At 34.8% G+C, this 17,784-nt stretch overlaps 3 protein-coding genes across 3 annotated transcripts; all 3 read left to right on the top strand.

The window, feature by feature from the left end:
- The first annotated feature begins 390 nt into the window (after positions 1–390).
- On the top strand, positions 391–1,441 carry LOC110459412 (transcription intermediary factor 1-alpha-like). Its single transcript, XM_021511646.1, has one exon. The coding sequence runs from the start codon at positions 470–472 to the stop codon at positions 1,370–1,372; it is 903 nt and encodes a 300-aa protein (XP_021367321.1). The 5' UTR covers positions 391–469; the 3' UTR covers positions 1,373–1,441.
- Positions 1,421–2,377, top strand: LOC110459413. Its single transcript, XM_021511647.1, has one exon. It carries the CDS (start codon positions 1,430–1,432, stop codon positions 2,123–2,125), a length of 696 nt encoding a protein of 231 aa, XP_021367322.1. The 5' UTR covers positions 1,421–1,429; the 3' UTR covers positions 2,126–2,377.
- Positions 2,378–8,739: 6,362 nt separating this feature from the next.
- On the top strand, positions 8,740–10,077 carry LOC110459393 (RING finger protein 207-like). Its single transcript, XM_021511621.1, has one exon. It carries the CDS (start codon positions 8,740–8,742, stop codon positions 10,075–10,077), a length of 1,338 nt encoding a protein of 445 aa, XP_021367296.1.
- Positions 10,078–17,784: the final 7,707 nt, after the last annotated feature.

Below are 17,784 nucleotides of genomic sequence, written 5' to 3' on the forward strand. Positions count from 1 at the left end.
GCAAACTTATTCCAATTAAGTTAATTAATTGTTAATCGACCATTCATTAGGCGTGTATACATCAGCCCGTATAGATAAGCATATTTGACCTCACAGTACAATGGTTTTCATGTATCGATATCCTTTGCGAGCATATAAGCAGTCTGTATTATTATACATAGCGAATCATTCAAAGTTTTAAACATTTATCTGAATCTATTGTTCTTTGACCTCATGTTATATGTGTGTATATACACCAACATGGATAGCGTGGTATTTACTTCACAGTACACTGCGTTAAAGTTGTATACACTGTGCGGGTCTCTATTATAAACACTCACTGAATATGCGTCTATTCAATAAACCAAACACACGTGATTCAAACAACATAACGAGAAATTGAAGAAGGGAGTTTAATTCAGAACAGATGCAAATGGCGGCCTGTAAGATATGACTTGTTTTACTGGATTAAATTAGACTGATGTAAAAAATGGCGACTAAATTATTTATTGGCCGGGCCCAAGTGCACGTGCCCAACACGTGTGTTTGGTGTGAAAGCATACAGGACGTTAACTGGTACTGTAATGACTGCCAGGAGGCTCTGTGTGAACGCTGTTTTGAGGGTCATCAACGCGCGAGAAAGACACGAAATGACGTTGCTGTGCCAATAACAAAAGCAACAAGACAAAGTGGTGCAGTTCTATCAGAGGTATGTACGACACATCCCGGTAAATCATGTGACCTGTTCTGTACAGAGTGTCACGTCGTTATGTGCAACATGTGTTTTACCCAGAAATACAAACAGCACACATTCAAACATTTGGAAGAAGAAATTGATTCACAAAAACTTGACATACAAGTTCAAATAAAGAGTCTAAAGTCCAGTCTAGACGTGCACTACACTTCTCTAACAAAGCGTCATGTAGATAGCAAATCATTTAAAGAGAACGTGGATGTTATTCGACAAACTGTACAAAACCAGAGACTGACACTGAAAGCAGAGATTGATTCCATAGCCGACGCCGTCTTGGTCGAGTTATCGTCCTTGGTTGATGAAGAAGACAAATCTCACAATCAGGACTGTCAATCTCACGAAACAAATATCAAAGAGATCAAGCAGTTGATCAGAGATGTAGAGCAGAACACAGAAAATATGTCTAGTGAATCCTTGTTTGAGCTGACGGGGAGACTGAGAACCGCCATACCACTGTATGATGTTACTAAAAAGAGCGTGTTACCTCGCCAACCTCACTTCGTGTCTGGGAAACTTAACGCAGATCAGATAAAGTCAATGATTGGATATCTTCAGGTCGACGAATTGGAAAAGGAAAACATCGGGTATAAGAAGAAAGAAATTGACAGTAAAGAGGTTAGTCAGAATTCTACATTCTGAGTATCTCATCAGACACAAATCAACGCGATATGTCCTATTGACGACACTAACGCATGGATGTCAGTATTTCAATCTATTGAATTGATTAAAGTCAACAAAGAAGGTAAGGTCACAGAGTCTGTCAAGCTTGACTTTAACCCGGGGTGTCTGACAGTGACAAGCACAGAAGAACTACTGATCACGTGTTATGGTGGTTCACCACTGATAAACAAACTATCCAAGGACAGACGAGTGACCAGATTTACTGACATCATTCCGCTTAAAGCCTGTGGTATCAGTGTCAATGACAGTGACGAAGTGTTCGTTACTACTGCCACTACAACAATACAGGTACTGAACATGTCCGGGGATAGGATCAGACAAATCTCGCATGGAGGCGGATGGCGGAGTATCGTATGTTTGGCAACAGGAAATACAGTTGTTTCCACTGGTTATTCTAATATTTATTGTGAAGAAATGATTGTCATCAACAAAACTGATCAGGTCAAACACAAGTGGAGTGGGGAACTGGACAATGGTCAGAAGTTAAAAAAGACGTTGCAATGTGATATAGCAAGTGACAGATATGACAGAATTTTTGTACCAGACTACTACACTGACCAGGTATACGTCGTTACGAGGAATGAGAGAATGGCCAAGTGTCTCCTGGACAAGACACACGGAGTAACACATCCATTAGCTGTGTGTGTGGACATGTGTGGACAGGTTTGGATTGGCTGTGAGAATGGTACAGTATATGTGATGCAACTATAAACAAGAGAGAAGATATTTCAATGAATAAAAACTGGTAACATAACATTATAGTGACAGTAGAAATGTCTGCAATCTATAAAACCTAGCCGCTGACGCTGCAAAATGACAAGAACTTGTCCATACAATAACAGTCTTAACTTGTCAACTATACAGACTGTGTTTTTTAATCTATAAAACCTAACCGTCGACACTGCAAGTAGACTGTTTTCTATAATGACAGTATTGACATGTTAACTAAAAGTCTGTTTGGTTTACTGAGTAAATCACAAGTTTCTTATTTTACCTTTCATATGTCATCTATAGGAAATCGTTTTAGAGTCTTATTCAGAAATTTATCCGGCCTGGTATATGTTACATCATAACTAATGCTACATATTTGTTAAATGCATATCACGGAACAGTTACAGTTTGAAAACGTTGTATTTATTTGCGTCATTCAATTTGAATCTTCGAAGTTCGATTTATGAAAGTTTGACTGTATACTAAAGTATGGATACTGACATTTTATATTTTAGAAAAAAATAATCAGATAGATTTTTTCATTATCATCAATATGGTTACTTTGTTATGACCATTTTTATTCTCCATTCTATTTTTCATATTTAAGTAATTTTAGGATTATAACTGAAGATTATCTACCCATACAATTTAGCGAAGGTAATGTCAATACAATACAACGTAAGTGAAGCTATTTTCTCTATTGTTTAATATGCTGTTTTTATTTGTTTTGCATTTAGTTTGTTTGCTCTATAAACCTGTATGACCTGCTTAAGTGGTATGCTTTCTTTACTTTGTATATAATATGAAAAATAATTAGGCCGTGTGAAGCAAACATAAAAAACTAGAACAAAAACCAAAAAAGCACCAAAGAAACAAAACAAAATAAAACAGAAAAATATAGATAGTTGTTAAAAACAATAACAATATGAAATATAATTGTAAAATACAAATCATTGATTTTGAACATGAGTGATGTATCTCGCGGGATGGCGTTCACTCCATTGATATAAACCGCAAGTCAAGAGTCTATTATCATAAACTGATGAGAAATGAAAGAATGTGAGATTAGTTGCAAGAAAACAAGAATAGATGACTTTTTTCACATAAAAGTATTATGTATAATCAATAATTAAATCGTTTTCAATTGATTGCTCAGATGCAAGTTGATGTGTTGTGAAGTCGGGTGTTTGCTTTAAAACGTTAAGTAAATAGACACATTACATCAGGCTGCGAGTATTACGTGTTACATTGTGTAGGTGAGAAAGTCTGTATCATACCAGTATCTATGTGAAATAACGTCTTATATCTTTATGTTGTTGATGATTTCAGTAAGTGTATATAAAAACAAATTATATGCAGTAACAACATGTTATATTGATACACATCTTCTAAATGACTTCTTTATTGGCAATTTGTGTGTATACAAATTAGCAGGTTATCTGAATAAAGTAATTCTCAGTGGAAGTAGGTATCTTCTAATAAATACTCCTGTTAGTTTTTCCTGGTGTTTTCCTCCTTTTAGATACCTCCTTACTGTTTCCCTACTAGTTGTTGTCGATTTCTAAAAATTAATCCTTGTCTTAGCTTCTTTATTTCTCTTACAATTTCATAATAGTTACTCTAATAGACACAGACAAAAACTGTTTTCTAGTTCCTTCGCTCATGCATACATCAGCAAACAGATCAATTATAGTACTAACGTGCGTTCAATTTCACAGCACCGTGCGTTTAGATTATGTCCCCGTGAAGGATTTTATTCAATAAGCCTTGCAAACATGATTTGAGCAACCATTATGATCACATGAAGGAGTATAATTGCATCCAACTGCATTGCTCATTCAAAAATACATAAAAGAGATACACTTTTGCAAAGATTGCATTCCAATGACGTCATGTTGTTGACTGAGTCTGAGGCTCGGCTGCACCAGCTGACATTTCTGCAGTATTATATTACGCGAATGCTATTTCTTTCACACTTGGCAGGCCGAGTTGACATTGAAGAGTTCCAAAACGTTAACCGTTGCATTAACACCGATGCTCAATGTCATTTATTTTACTTTTTGACGCCAATGAATGGCATTATCTCACACTATTTGTATTGAATGTTAATGAATCAGCACGTCCAAACCGACAGTCCTGTACAATAATACACCTAAATACAAATTCTGAGCAAAATCGAACAGTATCTGAATCTCGTCGAACCAGAAGCCAGTCAATAGCAGCCACCGTTTTCCTTGCTTAGATAGAAGTCATGTTAGAGGTCGCTAGGTCGTAGTATGCTTTGATACCATATTTGAGAAAAAATCGGAAATAGCTGAGTGTCGACCAATCAGATGTCGCAGAATGATAGGCATCTTGTTTAATGACTAAGCGGGAAATCTTGTTAAAAATTGTTGTGCCATCATTCAATGACAAAGAACGATCAAAAGGCCCGAAATCATTCTTTGCTATTCATAAGGATTTATTTGAGAAAGAAACAAAGAATTAGAAACATACAAATGTATTCTTTAGGTCCCATATACGAATTCGATTACATGTTTAAGATGTGTTTTGACGATAAGTAACTCTTGACAAAATTCCCATTTTTCCAACATGCGAATGTTCAACGATATACGACTTGTTTTGTACTGAATACGTCTGTATACGACCAAGCTCCTTACACATCCTCTAGTCAATCCTCCTAACCGTATATATCAGTTTTCTATACAGCAAATATCGTTTTTATTTATAACTGTTGATTGAACATTTTGTTCATCGACCTTGTCGGGCATCAACCAAAATTTGTAAGGTGTATTTCAAATGTGTGAATTGTGCAGACGGCTAAATCATACAAACAGATTGCAAGTTGACCAGAAACGTTATATCTAGAAACGGGAATAGCGGCCACTTTATATAAATCGACACCGGTCTTTAAAATTACGACTACACAGTAACACAAGTTGTTAAGAGCAATATATATATATATATATATTGTATTCACAAACAACAATTCGTTAAAAAGAAAATAATGTATATGTTTGACAACAGGAAATATTGCTGTCAGCACTGGCTATGGGGTTTTTTACTTGTAAAGAAGTTATTGTCATCAACAAATCTGACCAGATCATCCACAAGTGGAGTGGGGAACTGGACAATGGTCAAAAGTTGAAAGAGACGACGCAATGTAATATAGCACGTGATATATTTGACAGGGTGTTTGTACCATCCTTCAACACTAAACAGGTTTTCGTCCTCTCGGGGAATGAGAGAAATATCAAGTGTCTCCTTGACAAGAAACATGGAGTAACAGGTTCAGTGAATGTGTGTGTAGACAGGTGTGGACATGTTTGGATCGGCGATGTGATGGAACTATAAACAAATAAAACTATATTGAAATGATTGAAATCTTATAACATTATAGCCTTGTGCCGATCCAAATGTTCGAGATCAATCATTCCGTAACATTAACGCCACAACATCACTCAAATTATTCTAAACAATAACCTTGTCAACATATAAACTATAGAGACTGTCCATGGTTTACTACGATATTCACAGGTTTCTGTTGTGACCTTTAGTCTATCAGCAGTATGAACTGGCTATGTAGTGTTGTAATCTCTTGTATTCCATCACAATTAAATGAAAAAAAGACATAAACTATATTTATAATAGGTGATAACATATCAATTACAGTTTTCAAACGTGGTAATATTGATATATCACCATACTAAAGGACGGCAGTGATTTTATCAAACTTAATGTTAAAATTCATTAAAGGTAATCAGATACAATTTTGTCATTACTGTAATGTTGTTTGGTTTTTTCATGAATTCATTTTTATTTTTATGTTTTTCACGTTGAACTTTTTTTGAGGGACGTAGAATAATTAACTATACATGATTGTTTAGAAAAGTGATAAAGCTGGTTTTGGTAAATCAAGATAAACATATTGTTGATTGGATTTATATTTCCTTTTTTCCTTCTTCCATTGTTTATATTTATGATTTGTGTACTTTACTATGATTAAAAAAAACAAAAAACATTAATGTGTTATATTACATTATTTTATTATATTATATATTATATAAGTTATTTTCCTATTTTGTATATCGTAGATTCATTTTATTCTTCATATTATTAGTGTAACTGGAGAAGCTATAACCGTACGATTAAGCGAAAGTAATGTAAATACAATACAACGTAGGTGTAATTATTTTCCCCATGATTTAAGATGCTGTTTTTAATTGTTTTGTATTCATTTATTTGTACTATCAACTTGTATGACCGGATGGAGTTGTTGAGTTTTATATATTTTGTATATAATATGAAAAAAAATTCACAATGTGTGTAAAAAAAATAAAAATAAAAAAAATAAACACAAACAAAAAAGCAAAAGAAACATTAAAACAATAAACTAGATCTAGTTGTTAAAATATCATCATACGAAATGTATGTATAAAAGAGTTACTGAAGTAAAGCGAAATGGTCTTACGTCATGACAGAGATCTATAATTTTGTATTGGTCAAAGTGGAAGTCCCTAAAATTCCATAGTATAGAAACCTCCAACTTTATACGTGATCGAGTCTTATTTATATTTGTGGTTTTTTATATTTGTGTTTGTGTCGGTATCGGAAAACTGTGATTATGATATCGTTTATGACACGGTGAATTTCTTTATTCAACTTGCAAAAGCCGATCGAGTTACGTGTAGTCAAGTTACCTGTATACCTTTCTAAGAGGGCAAATACTTAAACATGTTATATTGATACGGTTTTAAATTATTAAGACAATATTAAAAGCTGGACATTACACTATAGTTTTTACTATTTCAGCACATAAAAACTATTCACCAAAAACACATTTTGTCGCTATGAACTCTACTTTTTTAATTGTTAGGCACACTAACGTTAGTTAGTTTTATAATGGCTGAGAATGTTGCCACACCAGTACACATATTTTCTTCTATGCATTGTAAAATAAAAAAAGAAAATTTCTTCGATTGAGTTTTTGTTGTCAGTGGTATCGTTTACAACCGATGGCCCCAGTGAAAGGTTTCAGGACTATTGTACAATAAGCGGATCCATGTCTATCGTAAGGAAAAAGAACATGCAATATCTTTGATCAATGTAATGTCAGGTTTACAGTGGTTCAGGTTAAGTTATTATGCGTTGACTTTTAAAGGTGCCTAATTTTGATTCACAATGCGCTCCAACGTTTCTTTGGCTATGTTAATTTAATGGTCAATAATGATTGGGAATAATATATACATGCTGTTAACAATGGCGGCATATGTCTATCAAATCTTACTTCTAATGCACCTGTAACGTATCTAAATGACTCATTTTATGTTATGTGTGTATTAGTATTGTCAGGTTTGTAATGTTTCACAATCCGTATATGTTTTAGGTAATGTGACAATAAACTCGGACACCGTTAAAACAATCGTTTTTTGTTAAATAATCGTTCTTTTTTTCCGGTAAAGTATCAACATACATAAGATCAAAAATCGTTATGTCTACAAATAAACAGACATCAGTATATAATTTTGACGTAACGAGACAGATCACATCTCAAAATCAGAAGTCAAACCAAATATCGGTATTCCAGACTGGTACCTAAAGTTAAATTCGTCTTTTTGGCCCTATTCGAATATTTAGAATATATTACAATTTCCGCGAAATAAGTTTCAAATCATGTCAGATATTGAAATACTTTTGTTGGAAAGCAGGTCAAAGTTGAACTCCTCAAAACACTTTTGTATGTGTGAAGTAATGTACGAATATGTTGGTGTGTGCTATAGACATGTACTCATAATGGGAATTATTCTCTGCTGTTCTCGTATTTTGATGATGGTGTCCCTGTTGATGAGATTAATGATGAAGTTGATTTCAATAAGGTTAATGTTACACAACCATGTTTTCCCGTTATATGGTGTGTTTAATCTGTTCTGTAATACCTGCTACCAGCAACAATGTTTGCAAATGATGGCACAACATTTCCGACGGAGGGAACGTAACTCATACAGGAACGTGCCCTCATATTTTGTTAGTACGTCTAAGAGGATAAAACATGCTTGTTCCCATAGGACGTAAATGGTATTCGGTCCTCTGCCCACCAAGTGCGCTTTCTCTGATTACTTCGGATCCCTTCCACAATAAGACTCTTCGCTCGCTAACATTCGGGCCAACAAGAGCGATTATTAATAGCTGTTGTGCAATTAACGTCTTTAATTTTTGATTAGCCGTAACTGCAATTACGTCCGTATCAACTGTTTGGTTATATTTATCACTTTTGTTTCCAAAAGGACAAGGACAGTAACTTGCCTGTTGCTAAGGATCTTGTAAACATTAACAAAATTATGTAAACAGATATATAAACATTGACCTCATGTTATATGTGTGTATATACACCGACATGGATAGCGTGTTATTAACTTCACAGTAAGTTAAAGGTATGTACCTTGTGCATGCCTCTATTATAAATACTGAATAGGCTTCTATTAGATGAACCAAACACACGTGATTCAGTCAGCATAACGATCAGTGGAAGAAGGAAGTTTAATTCAGAACAAATTCAAATGGCTGCCAGTAAGATATGGCTTGTTCTCACAGGATTTATCTAAACGTTAGTAACAATGGCAAGTAAGTTATCTATCCGCCGCGCCCAAGTGCACGTGCCAGAAACTTGTGCGTGGTGTGAAGGCATACAGGACGTTACCTGGTACTGTAAAGATTGTCAGGAGACTCTTTGTGTCCGCTGTGTTGAGAGTCATCAACGCGCGAGAAAGACACGAAACGATGTCGTCATACCAATTACGGTGGCAAACAAACGCGGGGAACCTGTACTCCCAGAGGTATGTAAGACACATCGGGGTAAGATTTGTGACCTGTACTGTTGTGACTGTAACATCGTAATGTGTGCAATGTGTTTTACCGAGAAACATAAACAACACAATTTCAAAAATATCGAAGAAGAAATTGACTTACAAAAACAGTTCATGCAAGATCAATTGGAAATATTAATTTCCAAGTTAGACAATTCTATTGATAATCTTTCAAAACGTCATGAAGGGAGCAAGTCATTCAAAGAAAGCGTGGACTTAGTTCGACAAAATGTTCAAACCCAAAGACTGAAACTAAAAGCGGAAGTTGATTCCATAGCCGACTCACTTTTGGCTGAGTTATCGTCCTTAGTTGAAGAAGAAGAAAAATCTCACAAGCAAGACTGTAAATCTCACGAACAAACTATCACAGAGATCAAGCAACTTATCAGAGATGTAGAGTGGAACACAGAAAATATGTTTAGTACATCCATGTTTGCGCTGACGAGGAAACTGAGAAATACAATACCGCTGTATGATGTTGCTGCACAAAGCGTGTTACACAGCCCCCCTCACTTCATGCCTGGACAGTTGTATCCTGATCAGTTGAAGGCAATGATTGGAAGTATACAGGTCAGAAGATTGATAAAAGAAGATATTGCGTATCAGAAGAAAGAATTTGACAGTAAACATATTTCTACATTCCGAGTACCTCAGCAGGATCAAATAAACTCAATATGTCCTATTGAAGACACTCACGTATGGATGTCAGTATTTGCATCTAAAAAAATGATTAAAGTCAACAAGAACGGCAAGGTCACAGAGTCTGTCAGCCTTGACTTTAACCCGTGGTGTCTGACAGTGACCAACACAGAAGAAATACTGATCACATGTAGTGTTGGTTCACCACTGATTTACAAACTATCTTTGGACAGACGAGTGACCATATTTACTGACATCAGTCCGTTAGAAGCCCATGGTATCAGTGTCAGTGACAGTGACGAGGTGCTCGTTACTACTCACACTAAAACAATACAGGTACTGAACATGTCCGGGGAGAGGATCAGACAAATCTCGTGTGGAGGTAATGGACTGAGTATCGTATGTTTGACAACAGGACATATAGCTGTCGCCACTGGCCATGGTCCTTGAACTTGCACAGAAATGATTGTCATCAACAAATATAATCAGATCATACGTAAGTGGGATGGGGAACTGGACAATGGTCAGAAGTTAGAAGAGACGAGCCAATGTAATATAGCACGTGATAGATATGACAGAGTGTATGTACCAGACTACCACGCTAACCAGGTATACGTCATCTTGGGGAATGAGAGAAAGGCCGAGTGTCTTCTGGACAAGAAACATGGAGTAACAAATCCAAGTGCCGTGTGTGTAGACAGGTGTGGACATGTTTGGATCGACTGTGAGAATGGTTCAGTGTATGTGATGAAGCTATAAACGAATACGATAACAAGAATTGAAAGCAGGAATCATCATATTCTAGTTCAAATACAAACATCAGTGTTGAAATAACCTTAAGCCCGACACCGCAACATGATTCGAACTATTTAATATCATCAGTGTAAACATATCAGCTCTACAGACTGTGCACGTTGTACTGATATAATCACATGTGTCAGTTTTAATATTGAATATTTTATCTGTAGAAAATTGTAATAGGATGTTATTCTGATTGTAATTTAGGATTGGTGCGCATTGTATTATCAAATGTAGCATTGAAATGCATTCGAAATAGCAAATTACTGTAAGGACAATTTATATTTAACCTTTTTCCTACACTGCCAAAGTGATCAGTTTCTTACTTTTTATATGTTTTTCGACACAACTGTACTACTATCTATGTTTATTATATGTATTTATAACATATCATCATAAATTTGGTAAAATATCAATGTTATGAAATGTAAGGGCAGTTAGAAAGGAAAGTAAATATCTATTTAAACTTATATTATTGGAGGTAATAAATGAACATTACTTGCTAATGAAATCAATAAGAATCCATGGCACTCTGTTTTATTATATATTTAAATATTCATCATGGTGTATATTAGTAGATGCAGTACACCGCTTAACAATTAATAGTGACCCAAGCAATTATTATCATAATCCCATAAATAAAAGACATTTGAGATCAATTGCAAAGAATGACCTGAATACTTTGTAACATCTTACTAGTATTCAGGGTGAGATACCTACTATTTCTAAATATTAATTATGCATTTTTTTTTTGTATCGATTGCCGTGCTTAAATCATCAATTTCAAAAACATGGTTGGAGTGTTTATTATAGTTCTATTGTTGTAGATTAAACATGTAGATTAACTTTGAACCTTACTGCTCAAATACCATGACAAGATATATTAGGAGATGGTAGTTTAAAGAGAGGCCATACCACTACGTATATTTTACTGATGTATTGTAAATAAAAACAGATAAATTGTATTGATGTGTTTGTGTTGTTATTGTCATCATATCTAGTCGATAGCCCTATTTGATTGAGATCAGGACTAATTAATGATCAGCGGACTATGACTATTTTTTTTTCTAAATGCATTTACTCCTTGTAGAATACATCTAGCAATATGTTGTCCTAATATACTTGTCTTGATAATTCCTCCTAGTAGATAACTCGTTAAAATATACCCTTCGCATGACTGATTATTCTTAGCTTCTCCTAGGATTTTTGCTTTACGTCTTCAACCTGTATATAGAATCACTTGAACCTGAAATAGTCAATTAAGTGTGGAGGACTCCTCCTGTATTTCTGATGTCGACGACAGAGCGACGTACATATGAAAACAAGCCATAAAGACTGTCGTGAATTATCTACATCTCTATAAAAGATATTGTTTTACAGTCAGATAAAGGGGCTTTTTATAATGAATAAATAATGCTCCGTTATCAACGAACTATAAGTGGCAGCCAAGTATAACGATAAAGGTTTTTAAAGAATCACAAAACGCGGAAATTGTTTTTTGAAAAATTACACTATCACAGTGGTTTGTTTTTTATGTAAACTTACGCCAGCATTTCAGTATTTTTCAATATATCAGGGCACTCCTATAAGTAATTGAAATTTTGAATTTTCTTTCACTTATGAATTTCGTGACAATACAGCGTGTACATCAGACATCCCAATCTTGAAATTAAGCAGGAAATCTACAATTTGCATGATGAATATGGGACTATGTCGGACAATTGTTTCATTGTCATCAATCTCCTTTTTCTACTTTCATGGGATTTTTGGCACAACGTTTCAAAGGCACAGCCATCTTTATCAAATGCTTATGTCCATCTCTAGGGACACTACCTTATGGCGTCATAGATGTCATTTTGGCGTCATAATTGCCCGTACAAATTTCTTATTCCTTTTCATTCAATTGGTTGAGAGTACCATATTTGTTAATATACAATCTCTCCCTCTCACACCTGTACATTACTCCGGGCTTCTTAACCATTTCTAATCTTACAATTTTGAGACCCCTTATTGTATGCCCGTTGTTACCAAATTAAATCTCCAGATCTAATTAGATGTAGATGTCATTGAATTCTTTCTTTCATCATATTTGATGTTTCATAAACAAACAGAAATTAATGATCATTTGAACAGTAAAGAAATCAAGTTTGTGAAACATCAAATATGATGAAAGAAAGAATTCAAGTTTGTGAAACATCAAATATAATGAAGGAAAGAAAGAAATCAAGTTTGTGAAACATCAAATATGATGAAAGAAAGAAATCAAGTTTGTGAAACATCAAATATAATAAAAGAAAGAATGCAAGGACACTTTTATCGGATTAGATCTGGAGATGCAATTTATTTGGTAATTCATATTTAATGATTTTGTTTAGTCTGAAAGACTGTTACTTTACAAAAAACTATCTAAATAGGAAAAGTATAAATATTAATCTTTAATAATATTCATTAGTTTGGAAATATGTCATATCAAAACTTTATTTTATACACAAACAGTGTACGTATTAAACGTGTCACAACGTTTCAAGATCGACTGGTCCCATTGCCAAGCTACGACTGAGTGATTGAGCGATTTGTGTTGTTTACCTGTACAACGGTGTGACGAAATTGTATAATTCAGATGTTACTCGACCCGGGACGTTTCGCTTATCGATAGTGATTGTATGCATATTGTGTCGAATATGTACTTTAAATTAAGCCTGCTCGACAACTAAATATATCTTATTTATACTTTTACCAAAGGCAAAATATTCGCTTAACGTGCTCCCTTACCTTATAATTCCCTATTCCGTTTTATAATGGTACAGACCTGCCGTAGTTGTCTTGGATCCGAAGCTTCACAGGAAACCATATGAAATATCTCGCTGGCATAGTAAACTGCTTTTCATATGAAAAGAAAAACAAAACAAAAATTAAAAACTAAAACAAAAATAAAATCTACCTTGATATTCCATTAACTATGTATCTTACAAGTATACATTCCGCAACATAAACAATAAGCCTAACAAGAAATATACTATTCATAGAGAAAACATCACGACGTACAAACCTCCCACTTTCCAGACTATTACATTACATCCTTTGTTTAATCAGTTTTGTATGCATACTACCAACGACACTGGCATTCAAATGAAAACATAGAAGGGGGCATAACTCGTGTAGATACATGACCCCGTATTCAGTCAATATAACTGGCGAGATATACGTCCTCTCATAACATGTCTGTGACGAAGGTATAACGATCTCATAAACAGTGGGGTGATGCCGTTTCATATATAAATGGTGTTATTCGGTCTTTGCTCGTATAGAGACAAAGAAGTATAGTTCCATTTATTTATTAAATATGTTGTAACGACTACAACAAGTAAACACTTCACTGTGGCAGAAAATAACGAATTATGAAAATGAACGAAATTATTTCTTAAATGCAAATAGTATGAGATTGTTGTTTGTAAATTGTACAATATGAGCCTGATTATTTGTGTACCTCTATTTATCAAAATCATGTATTTATTGGTTTGAAAAGAAATATCCTGGTATGAAACTGACATTTTGACACTAACTTCAAATATAAATTCAGATTGAATTCGCATGGGGAATTTAAGTCAAAGTAGAAGTAAAATGTTTCATTTGAAAACTAACCTTTTTAGCTCTTTGCACGTTTAATTTAAATACAAATTCAAATTGAGATTGACCTGAATACACAGGGGTATACTTTGCTTGTTATTCTAGACATATGTGAAATGCTTTTGTGATACCTTTCTATAACAATTCACGAATTAACTAAGTTACTCCGTTTTAGATGCAGAATAACTTAATATTGCGTGATGTATAAGGTCAGAAAGTGAGTGTGTGTTTTACTTGGTTTTATATATTCGTTGTTTTAAGTTAATGATAATGTGGTGTATTTAAGATTTGTATGGATACAAATAATACCGTGCCAATGTTTGCATTGTGTGGTTTATAAAGAATGTTGAAGATAAATATGTAACGTTATTGCCTTTTTTGATAAATTTGTAATACGTAGCTCACAAAACGTTTACTTCTCTCTAAGATTCAGAAACACTGTGCTTTTGCATTTATATACAGGTGAAATTTTAATTTACAATAAAATATGTTTGGGCAATTGTGTATAAATCTGCTGTTACGTAATGCGTACTACAGTCAAACCTGATTGAGCGGTCACCTGAAATCAGCAGCCACCTCCCGTATGTGGTCAGTATGTGGTCCGCCCGATAGAAAAAATCTATATAATGAACCTGAAATAAGTAGCCACCTGTCTAATGCGGCCAGCGGTCACAAAACTCTGGCCCGAGACGTTATCTACACCTGTATTCAGCGGTCATTCTGTCAAGAAATTGACATCAGGAAAATCACAATATATTAACAAGAACACATCTCAATAGAGCAAAGCTAATTACAATGTGTAATAAGAAACCATAGGTAAGGTTTGACACGTTGAATTGACAAGTTGTTTACACAGCGATTTTCAGCTTGCAAATTGGGGTAGGTCCTACCGACCCATCAACAATATTTTACAAACAAAACAATTAATCCCACCTTGTGTACTCAATCACCTTGTGATTTTCAAAACAAGTGTGATCTTTTGTGGTATCTGTACAAACTGCATCAAAGGCTACTCAGGCCTAATACGTTATGTGATAAAAAAAACGTGCCGCTATATTGCATGCGGAAAACAGATCTGCTTCCGGCCTGCCAGTCACTATTTCTATATCAACGAAGCACACATCATGTCAAAAGGATAAATTTCACAGCGCAAACGCTGAATCAGATTTTTATTGTTTTGTTACTATGTTGGGATTTATTTCTTTAGTTAATTTATTTGGTTTGTAATAGCTGTGCGAGATCAGTACATTAGTGTTAACCTTTCCATACGGCGCATGGGTCCTGTGAATAAACGTTGAAAGCTCATAGATCCTTGCAAAGTTCTTGATTTACTGAGTGATTTATTTATAAGTGATGAATTAACTAAATACTGATATATCATTTCATTAGAAAATTATTCGAACCGCATAGATCAGAATACATCGCAATGCAGATTTTCATTGAAAGTAGATCTACATGTAGATTTCATTACTGGTGGTTGTCTGCTAGCGCAAAACGTATGTTGAACACGTGTGTAGCCAAACAAAAATAAATTCATCATTTCAAGAAATCAATCACCAAAACGCCTTTGTATTGTATTGATTATGCATTTATATTCTAGTATGAAATCGTACCCCTGTTGATGAAGGGAGATAAATTCAAAAATAACATAGCAGCCTATATTGCCGGGAAGATGTTATTATAACCCGTGGATGTATGAAAAGGTGGTTGTGATTTTCAGGTGAGTCTGGTTTTAGCAGCCACCTGTCTTAAGCGGCCAATTCCTGCCGGTCCATGGGTGGCTTCTTAATACAGGTTTGACTGTATTTACAAAATAAACACTTTTGTTTATTGTATAGTGTAATTCTAATATAGAAACCGACATTGGTTTGTTGAAACTGTAATCGTTCAGAGAGTGTCCACATTTTCACCTACGCCTTGTAAATAAAAACAATTGAAATATGTTGATGTGTTGGATTCATATATGTCATATGTAATCAATATCCCTTTGTGGTTGAACTACCGTATGTACATAAAGTAATAGTATGTAATTGTCACATTTTCATCAATGTATTTCCAGTGTAATAAATATTATGGATTGGATTTCGCAACTGCCTTAGAATATCACAAAATGCACTACAGCATAGATATATTTCAAAGGTGCTAACATCTTAGTTTCTATTTCCTTTTCCATTGTATCGGATCTCAAATATCGGTTTAATTGCTACATTGTAGATATCCTGTTTGTTTCATTTGTCGGTATGTTCACGTGGGGTATCCAATGCACGTGTCTGTTACAGCTTGTCTATGTATCATTAACGGGTCGGGTCGACCTTACCGTAGTTACTGCTTTTATTTCTTCCTACCAGCAACACACCCATGTCCTCAGCGCTTCAGTGAAATGTCGGGCTAAGGAGATATCATTGCGTCCTCAACACGGCTAAGGTCATATGAAGACGGATCCCTAAGGAGACTTTGCTGAACAGAAAATGTTCGAATCTGAGCAAGAAATATAAACTAATTCCAAGTGTTGCAATACTCATTACGAGAGTAAAAAATACAAAAACAGGACAAATGAAAAAACAACCAAAACAAACCTACAGTAGACACCCGCGACGTACTGATGAATCTGATATGAATTCTCAATATCCGGAAGTAAAAAGGGTATTGGTCCACATGTGGATCCCATCATCACTCATTTTGGTCTAATGTCGAATTCGATACAATGTGTAAGCTAGTCATTAGAATTATAAACTACAAGTCTATAATAACGATGGATATTCATACCCTATAGCTGGACAGCAGGTCAAAGGTGAAGACTTTTTTTATTCATCCGGAAACCGAAGTATCATCCGAGTATGCAACATTACCTACCGTGTCACATGAGGTTGTACCTTGCTTGTATTAGTGTCTGCTTAAATAAGGTTGGCGGAAATCGTTTGAACGATATAATGCAATACCGACAATAATTATCCTGTCAGTTAACAATAGGCCGACCGTGTGACATCACCACAGTTTTCCGTTTTGCTGTTGACGTGTTTTTCTTTTTTTTCTAATGTAGTATATTGACATAGTGAAGTGCTGCGATGCAAATATTTTATTATGGCAGTAATCGACACCCCATTGCTTGAAAGCAGGTCAAAGGTGAAGACAGTAAAATGACTTTGTATAGAAACAAGATATAGCCAGGTATACTGGGTGTCTGCTTTCTAACGTTATCCTTAAAATCTTCTTCAAGGATGTTCTGCATGGATATTTCTCAATCAAAATTCCAATACGCCGACCGTGTGATATTGACACAGGTATAATTAGTTTACCCGTATACCTTTCCTTGAATAGCTTCCAGACGATTAAAAGGTTGGTCTTATTTTTCTGTTGATTATTCCGGTTTCATGTTGAATTTTTGTAACATGAGATCATCAAAGCTTTTTTAAAACATAAGGCTGATTTATACATTGCATAGTCCGAGTGTTCTCGTGGTCCTAGATGTTGTGTTCTCTTTGCTCGAGTCTTTTTTGTCTGGTCCGGGACAAAGGGGTGGCATTGGTTAAGTTTAATGATGGATTGGGTTGGTGCTTTTTACATTCACGTAGTCGTTTCGCAGTCTTATCGATTTTGTTTATTATAAATTATCATTATGAATTTCAAATCAATTTGTATAAAGAACAGAATCACTATAGGCTGTATGACACTGCTCTTAGTATATTGTAGTCTTGAGGCATAGATAAGTTCTTAAACTAAAAACAATTGTTA

This window comes from Mizuhopecten yessoensis, unplaced genomic scaffold (genome assembly GCF_002113885.1).
Source record: "Mizuhopecten yessoensis strain PY_sf001 unplaced genomic scaffold, ASM211388v2 scaffold10059, whole genome shotgun sequence".
Lineage (NCBI taxonomy): Eukaryota > Metazoa > Mollusca > Bivalvia > Pectinida > Pectinidae > Mizuhopecten > Mizuhopecten yessoensis.

Bases quoted from the DNA above. Each gene is read 5' to 3' on its own strand.
- LOC110459393 (XM_021511621.1), top strand. From the start codon at position 8,740: ATGGCAAGTAAGTTATCTATCCGCCGCGCCCAAGTGCACGTGCCAGAA.
- LOC110459413 (XM_021511647.1), top strand. From the start codon at position 1,430: ATGTCAGTATTTCAATCTATTGAATTGATTAAAGTCAACAAAGAAGGT.
- LOC110459412 (XM_021511646.1), top strand. From the start codon at position 470: ATGGCGACTAAATTATTTATTGGCCGGGCCCAAGTGCACGTGCCCAAC.